The 12,489-nt window shown below is 34.9% G+C and overlaps 1 protein-coding gene across 2 annotated transcripts in view; it reads right to left on the bottom strand.

Annotated features, from left to right (window-relative positions):
• STXBP5L (syntaxin binding protein 5 like) overlaps positions 1 to 12,489 on the bottom strand; it is a 407,770-nt gene that overhangs the window by 149,426 nt on the left and 245,855 nt on the right. For both annotated transcript variants that reach the window (XM_027845316.1, XM_027845317.1), the window contains exons 9-11: positions 10,951 to 11,029; positions 6,287 to 6,441; positions 1,244 to 1,316 (exon numbers count right to left, since the gene is read on the bottom strand). In XM_027845316.1, the coding sequence (XP_027701117.1) occupies positions 1,244 to 1,316; positions 6,287 to 6,441; positions 10,951 to 11,029 (307 nt within the window). The remainder of the gene's footprint in view (positions 1 to 1,243; positions 1,317 to 6,286; positions 6,442 to 10,950; positions 11,030 to 12,489) is intronic.

Below are 12,489 nucleotides of genomic sequence, written 5' to 3'. Positions count from 1 at the left end.
CCTACAGATCTGAAAACATGAGAAAAAGTAGGTTATGATAATTGCTTGAGAACCAAATTTGTAATTTACTTGTTTACACATAGTAGCTAAAAGCATGTGGATGGATGAGCTTTCTGAATATGTGAATGTAGAGAGTAAATACAGAGAGTTAATATAGTGTGGGTTTTTGATGATGTTAATAGGTAATTAGATTACTGAAGATGAGTTTCCAAAAGAGGAATAGAAAGATCATTTTGAGAAAGTGAGGAAAATCACAAAAGCATAATGGAAACCAATGGAACAAAGCATATTAAGAAAAAAAGCCATAAATAATTAGATAAGAAGAAGATATATATGAAAATCAATTTTTGAAAAAAGTGATAGAGCCAGAATTGGAGGGAACTGGGCTGAGATAGAGTTGTATCTATTAATGTAACAACATAGATATAATGTTGCTCTGGCCTAAATCTATAAATACGAAACTCCATTGAGACATGTGCTACAAATTAGCACACAGGAGAACTCAGATTGAATTCTTCACCACAGGAAAGGAGTTAGATTCATGTGTGGACTTCAGTCAAATCTAGAATGTTAAGAAAATAGAACTATACTACTCTATGGTGCAGGGTACAGAGGTTCATAAGTTTCAAATCCACTGCCACTTAAAATGAAAACATGCTGTATTATTTGTCAATTTGAAGTTCACCACTACTGATATAAAGAATAGGGGAAGTGCTAGACCTCTGGCACTAACACTTTCATCTATTTTGAGTCCATCTGTGCCTACAAAGGAAATACCTGGAGAAAAAAAAGCTTCTCTTCTCTCCAGTCCCCCAAGCTCAACTCCTCCCCATTGTCAATTTTCTGCTTAAAGATATAATGTATAGTATAGTACTTCTATTGGTGGATACAACAATTTTTCTGTCATCATAACAGTAAGAGATGTGCATCACTAATAAAATGTGTGCAGTGGCAGAGACATGGTTTAACTCCTGTGTTCTCAATCTTCAAATGAAATCCTTTCTCTACATGTTGTAGGTCATCATTTAGCTGCCTCTCTAGGTAGTTAAGGGCTCCCCAAAACATATTGGGGTTTTTCATTTCTAAAAAAATTTGGATCTATTTCTAATAGAGTAAAACATGTTAATGAAAAGCTTCTTTAACATCAAAAGAAAGATGATTCTTGTTAAAAGTCCTTGACTACTTTAAATTATAAAACATAATGAAAATCATGTTAGAAGTAATCTGCACATTTGGAACTTACTTGCTTTGTGTCAGGTCAACTACAATTAGATCTTTCTCCAGAAGCACTACTACAGCATAAGGTTCTTGAAATTCTAAAAATAAATACACAAGTAAAGAAAAATGGCAAGCTTTCATATTAGGTATTTTTGTATTATTACCACTAGTTTCAGTCCATTAATATTTTGAACAAATGTCATTTACATTAAAGTCAGAATGATGAGCCAAGAAAATTTGGGGAGCATAATTCCTTCTTTTAAATTAGTTTGTCATACTGGGGATTAAGGTTGCTACTGTGGTTATGAAGGCATTTTGAGGATGGTTTCACAGGTCATGGTTGCAGATTTCTCAATAAACACTGGGTGGTGTTAGAGGTGAATCACTGGTAACATGAAAGGGTGAGACAGTCACCGCCTATATTCCCATCTTACCTTCCTCTTAGCATTTGGACTTTTGCCATGCCAAGAAAGGGGTGAACTGAGAAGTGTCTTGTTTGTATGAAAGTGTAATGTCCACTTGGCTGAAATGGTACTGCTAACTTTCATGATCCCACATCCAACTTAATTCACTAGGATTTAACAAGTATTTTCTGGGTACCTACTACTACTTAGTACTTACAGCTAAGATGAGCAGAGTTTAGTGAAGGTTTAGGATGCTAAAGTTGCTCTTTACATCTGTAAAAGTAGCGTGAAGCACATAAAAGCCTCTGTTTTATAATGTACATTATTATCATAGTTCATTAATTAAGCCAACACTTATTTATTAGGTATTTTAATATGTTAAGGTTTTGTGATTTCATTAAGATTTAAGCATATCTTTCACAGCTAATAAATAATGTGAATTAATTACATAATTACAAACATCTCTGATAATTATGTTCGAAATTTTTTCATTGAGTTTTGCTTGAGTACTACTCTATATTATCCTGACTAGTACTGACTCATATTCCCTTATCTATTGCCTCTCTCCCCCAAAAAGATTTTATTTGAAAAAGGGATTCAAAATAATTATTAGATTTTTATCATTGTGTATATACCCTTATAACACTCTCTGAAACTCCTCAAGTCTATAATCAGAAGTCAACATTTAAAGCAAATCGCTCATTTAGCTAAGCCTTTAAAAAAAGTCAGTTGCAGATTTTACATATCAAAGCAATCATTATCCCTTAAAGAAAACATTGAGAATATTAGGAATATTATACAATCTCAACATTAGATGTAGAAGTCTAAGGAAATAAAGTAACATCCGGTATGCCATGATTGCCTATTTCTCTCAGTGTTCTATAGTCTTCTTTGTTACCCAGATACTCTATGGGGTACCCTGTCTTTTTCCCAGTTTCTACCTTTATTCATTTGATGAATGGATTAATTAATTCATTTAGTTTCTTTACCATACAACATTTTCCCTATATAAACAACAATTCATATGCCTGTATATTTGTGGATACCATGGATCAATTCTAGAATAGAACCATAGCCTGGAAAGATACTCTAAAATTAAAATACCTATGGAATCCCAAATTCCAACTGTAAGAAGAAAGTAAAGTACCTTTCTGTGTATTGTAATTGTAACTTGGTCCGGGAGCCCCAGAATCATAAAGGCTTTCAAAATATAAATTCTACAAAGTTTTCCTTATTTTTGTCCAAAGAAATCCTGGGACCCTTGGTGTAATCTTAGAATTCAAAGGTGTGAACTGAGTAAATCCTGCCATGAAGTAGTCCTTGGGCATTCATTTTAAGGATGACACAGTGGACTGCTGCAAAGAAAATTCATGTACTGCTGAATACCCTTAAGAATATTCTAAGACTATAAAAGTAGCTTTTGACTCCTTCTCCCTGCCCAGCTAGAGTTTCTTTCCTTAGTATCTAAGGGTATCTGTGAGTATATATACCACTATGTACGAATGTGTGAGCACACTATGCCTGGGTCTACATGATACAACATATTCTGATGAAAACTGAAAAATTCTTTCAATCATTAGAAGTCTATTTACCTGACACAAAGCATATGGAAATAAAACATATTCTAGTGGAATGAACACTAATCTTGGAGTGAAGTGACTTGGGTTCTGGTCCCACCTCTGTCACTAGATCTTTGTAGGCCCTTGGGAAAGTCACTTTAGCCCATGTGGACATCAGTTCTCTCACTTGTAAAGCAAGAAGTTTGCTTTAAATTACTTTTAGGTTCTTCCTAGTTCTAAAATTCCATGTAAATGAAATTTGGAACCATGTGACTGAATTGTCACTCAGTTAGTAAGCATTAATTAAGTGTTTACTATGTGCCCTAAAGGAACTTACATTATAATGGGAGAGATGACATGTAAATAACTAGCCCAGGCTATTTTTGGTCTATGGAGCCCTTCTCAAAATAATGTCTTTAAATTTATAAAATAAAATACATAGGATTATAAGGGAATATAATTTTATTAAAATACACATTAAAAAAAGTTTCATTGAACCCAAGTTAAGTACTCCTAATAGGTATATACAAGATACATAGAGTAGATAGAAAGCACTCTGATAGGGAAAAATACCACCTTAATTATGTTCCCTACCCCTTTCTCCCCCCAAATTTTTAGAGTACAAACTAAGCATTTTTCTTTTTCTTCTTCTTTTTTCTTTTTCTGCTTTTTGGTGAGGCAATCAGGGTTAAGTGACTTGCCCAGGGTCACACAGCTAGTAAGTGTCAAGTGTTTGGTCTGAGGTCGAATTTGAACTCAGGTCCTCCTGACTTCAGGGCCAGTGCTCTATCCACTGTGCCACCTAGCTGCCCCTATTGTTTATTTCTTTAAAATAATTCAAGCTGTAAAACACAAGTATCAGTCCTTTCTACTTTTCTCTCATGCCTGAAATGCATTTGATTCTCACTTAGCCTTTCAGAATCCTTAGTTTCCTTCAAGGCTCATCTCCTACAAAAAATTAAGTTGCAATCCCACCCACCCACCCTTAACCCCAGGGCACTTTGTACTTTCTTTGTATATATTTCATATTTATTTATTTAAATTTTTTTTTCAAATTTACTTATTTATGTATGTATTGTTTCCTTCTACTAGAAGGTAAACTCTATGAGGGAAATGACTTTTTTTATTTTTACTTTATCTCCAGCACTTAACTCCATACCTGACATACAATAGGCACTTAATAAATGCTTTTGGAATGAATGAATGAGTGAATGGTTCCCATATATCTGAAGGAGGTATTATTTGTATGGCCTGGAGGGGACTCTATCTGGAGTTAAATCCTTATGTCACCTTGGCACCTGATGGATACATGCATGTAACATGGCAAAAACCAAATTCATCTCTTCCCTCTCAAACGTCTTTTTTTTCCAATTTTGTTGCTTTGTTAGTTGGAACCACAGTTCTTCTAGTCAGCCACACTTGAAAACTTGAAGTCATCTTTTGATTCATCCCTCTAATTTATTATATGTGCCAGGCAGTCTTCAAATTTTGTTGATTTTTTTTCTTATATCTTGCATTCCATCCCTCTCCTTCCATTTTTATCATTGTTACCTCAATTGAGGCACTAATCAGGTCATGCCTGAGGATTTGAATAGTTGCCACCATATCCTCCCTTATTCTATTCCCCTTTAATCTCAAATTTATCCTTCAAGTCTCTGCCATGCTAGTCTTCTTACTTTCATCATGGCCCTCCTCAGATCAAACACCTTCAACAGGTCTTCATTCCCTATTAAATAAAGTCATAGTTTCATAGGATCGTAGCATTGGATTTGGAAGGGACCTTAGAGGATACTGAGGTCAATTTCCTCATCTTCAGATGAGGAAATGGAGAGTTAAAGAGAGGTTAAGTGAGTTGTAATGGTCACATGGCCCTTAAATGTGTGAGGAAGGATTTGAAGGAAGTTGTTCCTCACTCAAAGAGTAATGCTCTATCCACTGTGCCACATAACTCCACTGCCTAAGTCCTCTGTAACCTAGCTTCAATCTACTTAATTAAAATGTATATTTCCAATTAATCCACACTCTCTACTTTGATCAGGATAGTACAAGGAACACACATCCTACTTCCTACCTGTGTCTTTGCTCACATTGAATGTCTCCTTCCTGCTATTCAAATCCTATACATTCTTAAAGGCCCAGACTCATCTCCCACTTTCTCATAAAACATTCATTTACCTCCTTGTTCGAGGTATTCCTATTACACTTACACTTCGTATTACACAGTTAGGTAGCATATGGTGTCAGGCTAGCATTTCTTATGTTTGTCTTGTCTCCCTAACTGGACTGAAAGCTCTTTGAGAGCAAAGACCATTTCTTATATTTTGGTGTTTTATAAAATGTGTACCTAGCATGTTTCTGAGCCCATAGCAAGCACTCAGTAAATAACTGCTGAGTGATTAGAAATGTGTGGGTATGTACCCTCCTTATTTCATGGAAACTCTGAAGAACAAAAGAGCTACACAACCTAATTTTTCTGCATTAATTTATTTCCTTTTTAATGTGAATCTGAATTAATTTACTTCCTTTTTAATGTGAATCTGATGGGTTGTATGATAAATCTATACATCCAGGTCATGACTATGTATCAGTAACCAAAAAAAAAAAAATAATAGCTAGAGGTGCTGCAGCCACATCTGGTGGAAATCCAGAAGTGAGGGAGATGTGGCTGTAGCACCATGACAGTTCCGGAGTCCTGACACCTGGTAAGTGCTTTAAACTTTGACTGGCCCTGAGACTGGGCAGGTGGAGGTGGACTGGGAAGGCTGCTACAAGGCCTCAATTCCCCCAAGTGATTTTGCTTCAGGACCCCTACCAGACTCTCCCAGCTCAGCTTCCACCATCCCTATCAAAGTTTCAAGCACTTACCTGATGTTAGCACTTTGGAGCTCCAGGAGTGCTGTAGCCGAATCTATCTCACTTCTAGTTGGGCAATTAGACACAGCTGCAGGCCCTGCTCCAGCATCGGCAGCTCACAGCATTGTACTCACAGTGATGTCAGCTGCCAAAACTGAAAATATTTAAGCTTTACTGTGCTGGAAATACGTCCAGTGATATCCACAATTAAGTGATATTTTCAGTATTAATAGTACCTCTTCAACAACTTACCATTTGGGTAGGGTGTTTCACAGAGAGTTAGAAACTCAACAATAGGGTGATCCATTTCAAGAACTGTGATTGATTTTCCATGCATGATGGTCAAACTTGGTCTTCTACAAGCTTTGTCATAGGCCAAACCACCAGAAAAGATGATGAACGGTTCACTACAGAAGACAAAAAGGGGTCAGTGAGACTGGAGAGTCTTTGAAGATGACACCTATGAGCTGATACTCAGTCATGGTGCCAGCCCTACAGGAAGATAAAGGAAAGCCTACTGGGTACCAAAATGCTCTCTGGCCCAGTAATATTTTCCCCCAAGTCCGCTCTGGTGCTTCCTTCTCCTCCCACCTGGGGTGAAACTGAAATTTCTACAACTAGCCTCACAAATAGGTACGTCAACAAAGCTAACAGCAGCACTGATCCTAGAAGGGTGAAAAATGAGAAGGGAAAATACCATAAAAAAGCAAATTTACCTTAATTCATAGTTTTGTTTAGACTTGTCTGTACTCTGCTGATTTAATTGATTCAACTAAGTCTTCAAATTTCCATTAGGTTGCTAGATATTATATTGACACAGCCGAACAATGTAAATGTAAATAGGATGTCAGAGATCATTCAAAATTTGCACATCAGTTTATGATTTCCCATTTCTCTTTTTCCATACAACATTAATACAGGATTGTATATGTATATATATGTACATATATACCTATGCACATATAAATATATGAATTTTTGCATGCACACAAAAATAATAAAAACTGAAAAATAAGCTGAACACCAAATAGCAACTTTTTTTGGCTGACATTGTGACCGCAATTTCTTTTTTGGGAAGCTGGTTTTTTTCAGTACCTATTTTTGATTGTGAGATATATAAACTTTCAGGATATTTTTAGCAATTCTCTAAAGAATTTCATTTCATCCCACTTATTCAACTTGAGTATTCACTTACCTCTGGAGACTATAGTAATTAGCAATAGGTTAATTTCACTCTGCAGAATTTTTTCCAATCTATTTCATGATGTAGACATTACCATACCAATACTAACAGGAATAGTTGTTACTTCTATTAAATTTCTAACAAGTAAAAAGCCTTTATTAAGATCTTGTTACAGCATCAGGTAAACTGTCTATGTCCTTTATATATCTGTCATACTACTGGTGCCAGATTAAGTATTTAATTTAAATAAGAGTAAGAACTCTTCTAATTTACTCTGTTTAAATTTTGTAGTAAGTAATATAATATTACAGTGGAAGTTGTTTAGCCAACTGATTTTTAAAACACTAAATTAAGAATAAAGATGATGATTTTCTGGAATTTTTTATTTAGACAACATTCACAGTTTTAAAAAGGCAGGAAGATTTGGTTTCAAGTCCTGCCTCTTTCACGCATTGACAAAATACAACTGGCAAGTCACTTAACTTTTCAGACAACTCTCTAAGACTATAAATTGGAAAGCAGACACTGATTTGCCCCAGAAAAGAGTTTCCTTATCCAATGAAATCATATGTCAAGTCCAAATATTACAAACACCAGTCACCCAGAAATGAGAGTGATTTAGGAGTTCAATAGAAGAATTAAAGCAAGAAATAAGAATGGAATGAAGATGTAAATTACGGCTCTCATAGAAGAATTCAAAAAAGACAAATGAGTATCAGCTGTCTAGAAGAAATAATAGAAAATCTCACTAAAACACTGGACTCTGAAAAATTGTGGCAAATCTGGAACTGAAAATGCAGAGAAGGGACAAAGAACAGCAGAACAAAATAAAATAACAGCAAAATTTGAAGACTATAAGGCTCAGGTAGCTACAGTTCAAAGCCAATGATCTTAAATAGTGTTGACAAACTCAAATAGAAACATATCCGTTTGGATCCCATATTGACTTAGAAAACCACAAATTAACATTATCTAGATTGTATTTTTATTTATTTTGTTAAACATTTCCCAATCAAATCTTAATCTGATTCTGGTCCACTCTTTTGCCTCTGATCTCAAATACAGAGGTGGTGGAAACACTGTAGAGCAGGGATGGGGAACCTGTGGCCTCAAGGTCACATATGGCCTTCTAGGTCCTCAAGTGTGATCTTTTAATTGAATCCAAACTGAATCCAAACACAGTGTTCTGCAAAGTTTGGATTCAAAGTGCCACACTTAGGGACCTAGAAGGCCACATGTGGCCTTGAGGCCATAGGTTCCCCACCCCTACTCTACAGACTGTTTCTATCACTCAGGTGACTCTGAAAAACTTGATGGAAAAAAATTTTTTCAATAAAGGGAGAAATTTGAATCATTCCTATTAAAGAAATCAGAGGTGAGCAGGGAATTGCATATGCAAATTAATCAAAGAAAAGAAATATAAGAAAAAAGTCACATGCTATGAGATGAGAATATTAAACAACATCAGTATTTATATGTTACAAGGAGGAAATAAAGCTTTTGCTTTAGAAGTCTCATCTTCTGTAGGGTCATTGCCAAAATAAAGAGAGAGCATATATGGGTGAAGATCATGAAGGAGAACAGATAGAATTATCCCAGAGGAGGAAAAGAGTGAGAAAGAGGGAAAAGGGAATGAGTATTTCTTAGAATGAGGTACCACAGATGAAGGTGATTCAAAAGAAAGAGGTTAAGGTGAGGAGGTTGGCATCCAGAAGGTAAGATAGAGAAAGGATGCAAGAAAGAGAAGGAAGGCAGCAAAAAGGGAAGGAAGGAAAAAAGGAATATGAAGAGAAAGGAAAGGGGCAAAAGAGGAGGGGAAGGAAGGAAAGAAGGGAGAAAAGGAGAGAAAAGAAGCAAGAAATAAAAGAGAAGAGAAAAGACATAGTCAAGGATCTGGAATGGGGCAGGGCAAAGGGGGTATTGTGAGAGGATAGAAAATGGGAAAAGTTCTTGGGGGGTTTTTCCCGATCAAAACAGGCCGCAAGTACCTAAATGTTGATTTATATATTATTGTGCATGACATTTATCTATCTAAATGTTTTATTTAGAACTTTGTTTTTTTATATTCATGTTATTGTAATAATTGTGTATATTATTTTAGTTCTGCTTTTCTCACACTCCATCAGTTAACATTAGTCTCCCCGCATGGTTCCTCATATTCATGAATGAGGTGCAGTAATATTCCATTTACCTTCATTTAGCACAATTTGTTCAGTTTCCAATCAATGGCCACCTAGGGTTTTTTGTTGGTTTGTTTTTACAATTTTTGTCTAACACAAACAAATGCTGCTGTAAGAATCTTGATATATAAGAGACATATCTTTTATAGACCACTAATGACTAGTGATGCAATAATTTAAAACAACATTTTATCAAAGAGACATTTCTCCATGGTGACTTTGAGCCATTAATGACCGCTCTTTGGATCTGGGTCATTCAATAAGTTCTGAATTCACCTAACTGGATGATAGCATCCAGTCCAGATCTTTGGGTGTTTTCTGAAAAGATAGCTTGAAAGACTTTGCTGCAATCTAGGCGAACTCTGTCCATAAAAACTATAAAATTCCCCTGATCTACCAGTGTAGCAATGCTGACAAAAATGGAAATGAAGTTAGTTTGGCATAATCAATTCTTGATGAGGCTGTGATGCTTCTTGTTGTCACTTCTTCCTTTTCTAGATGTTCACCAAATAAGCCATTAGTACTTTCTAGAATTTTTTCAGGAATCATATCACCGTCACTAACCTACAGTTCTCTACTTCTTTACCTTTTTGAAAATTGAGACATTTGTCTTCCTATCGTATGGAACTACTCCCTTTCTCTACATTTTTTCAAAAGATCACTGATGATAGCTTAGCAATCACTTTCTTATGCATGTTTTTCATACTCCTGCCTTTCTGATGCCTTTGCTCATGATGGCAATCCTGCCCAAAACATCCTGTCTCCCTTGAACAATTCAAATCTTATTCATCCTTCAAGATCCAGTTCAGGTTCCAAATCTCAGTGAAGTTTTTCCTTGATCTCTGTCTTAATAGAGATATTTTGATCTTTATTTCTTTTGTGTTTATTATCTTGGTCACACATTTTTAGTATTTTAAGATAAATTAGTGATTTACATAACATTATTTCAATCACAGTCTCTTGTCTTCTTATCATAGGTCAGGTCTCTCCAAATATATTGCAAACTCCTTGGGGACAGCAGCTTACTTCCTTTTACCCATTAGTACCTAGAATAATGTTGGGCACAAAGTATTCAATATGGATACCTAGAATAATGTTGGGCACAAAGTATTCAATATGGATCTATTGATTAACTGATTCTTATAATCTACCTGTCATTAACACATTGTCACCTACCACTATGTCTGGCATATGTTGGTTGATTGCTATAATGAATTTACCTCATTTATTTAAACTTAAAGTAATTTACTAGTATTGATGAAACAATCACAATATAATCAATAATCAGTGTTCTATTAGTAATCATTCAATGAGATTCAGATTAATATAGTCAGTTATACTGTAACCACATAACTAACATGCTCGGACATTATACTTAAATGTAAAAAAAAACACATTTATAATTTATTTACTTATGTAAGTATTTTTAAAACACATAGCCAACAATGAAAGCTTCTCTCCTGTTGTCTTTTATATCTTTATGTCTTGTATACAATTCTCAACCCATCTTCCCTTTCTCCCCTCAACACAAACACAGATGTAAAAACACCTACCTGTTTCTACAGGTCTTGTACTCAACTTTAAGAATTGGTTTACAAGATTCAGGTTTTCTTCCATCTCTCTGACTTTTTCCTAAAGAAAGAAAATAATTTTATTAAACATTAAAAATTCTGCTTACCAGTGAATAGAAAATAAGCAACTAAAGATATATAATGAAAAGGTAATAATGTAGTTAAATATTTGATATAGAATCGGATGATTTTGGATCTGAAAAGGAACTTAAGACGTAATAGTAACTACATACATAACAGGCTAAATATGTGTATAGCTTCTGAACCAACTAAGTATTGGTTGACTTTAAAAAAAACTGTCTCAAGAATCAAATTAGCTGTGCAGTACATCTAATCATGCTTTTCATCTTATGGAAATTTTACTAGTCAGGGTATCTAATCAATTATAATGTAATTATATATAATTATCAGGGTAGCTAAGTGGTGCAGTGGATTGAACGTTGGGACTGGAGTCAGGAAGACCTGGGTTCAATGTGTCCTCAAACATTTGCTAGTTATGTGACCTTGGGCAAGTCATTTAACTTCTGTTTGCCTCAGTTTCTTCATCTGTAAAATGGGGAAAGAACCTACCTCTCAAGGTTGTAGTGAGAATCAAATGAGATAATAATTGTAAAGTGCTTAGCATAGTGCCTGGAACATAATAAGCACTATATATAAATGTTAGCTATTACTGTTATTACTAATCTCACCTTTCAAGCTATATCATTTTAATTGTCAAGGCAAAGATAGCAACCACAGAATTGGGAATTTTGACTATCCATAGGCATACCTAGAATCAAAATAAAGTTTCCAAAGTAATTACGTTATATAAAATATTGATATCATCAACCCCTTGAAAACTTTGGTCTACAAAAGGAATCCAATTTTAAAGAATTTCATGGGACATCTAAACCATTTCCTTATATTGAAGTTTCATTAAAATGTAAACCTATTTGTTAAAGTGAGCAGAAGGGGTATGTTATATTGTTAGTTTAAACATAAACAAAAGTTTGATGCAACCTGTATTTGCAGAAAAGAATGGCTTCTTAGGGGTAAAAAAAAATATGGAATGGGCTCTGTGACACGTAAGGAAATGTAATACAAAACCACTGACAACATCAGAGAGGCAGTAATGTTGCTTTATTTGGATTTATTCCTTTTGCCATAACTATATTTGAATGAAACATATGGTGGTCAGTCAAATTTGGTGCGTTTTGAAACTCTTGACTTTGTTTATTTTTTAATAAGTCCCTTTATATGACCTCTACTAATGTCTTAATCTTTCTCTCATCACAGTCTGGAGGTAATTCTGGGTCCTTTTCAAAGGCTAAAATATTGGAGTGCAAACTCTGGCCATCTCTAACAAGGAAGAATGGCATTAAATACAGGCCCAGTAGGGGACTGTGTTTACCATATGAGGATTAATTTAACTGAGTTTGTAAAGGATCATCACCAAAAAGCTGGTCAGTATGTGAATAATTTAACTAATTAACTTATCTATCTATCTATCTATCTATCTATCTATCTATCTATCTATCTATC

Source organism: Vombatus ursinus, unplaced genomic scaffold (genome assembly GCF_900497805.2).
Source record: "Vombatus ursinus unplaced genomic scaffold, bare-nosed wombat genome assembly UNPS02014959.1, whole genome shotgun sequence".
Lineage (NCBI taxonomy): Eukaryota > Metazoa > Chordata > Mammalia > Diprotodontia > Vombatidae > Vombatus > Vombatus ursinus.
The sequence above is the reverse complement of the archived record's forward strand: the minus strand, read 5'-3'. Positions and strand labels throughout refer to the sequence as shown.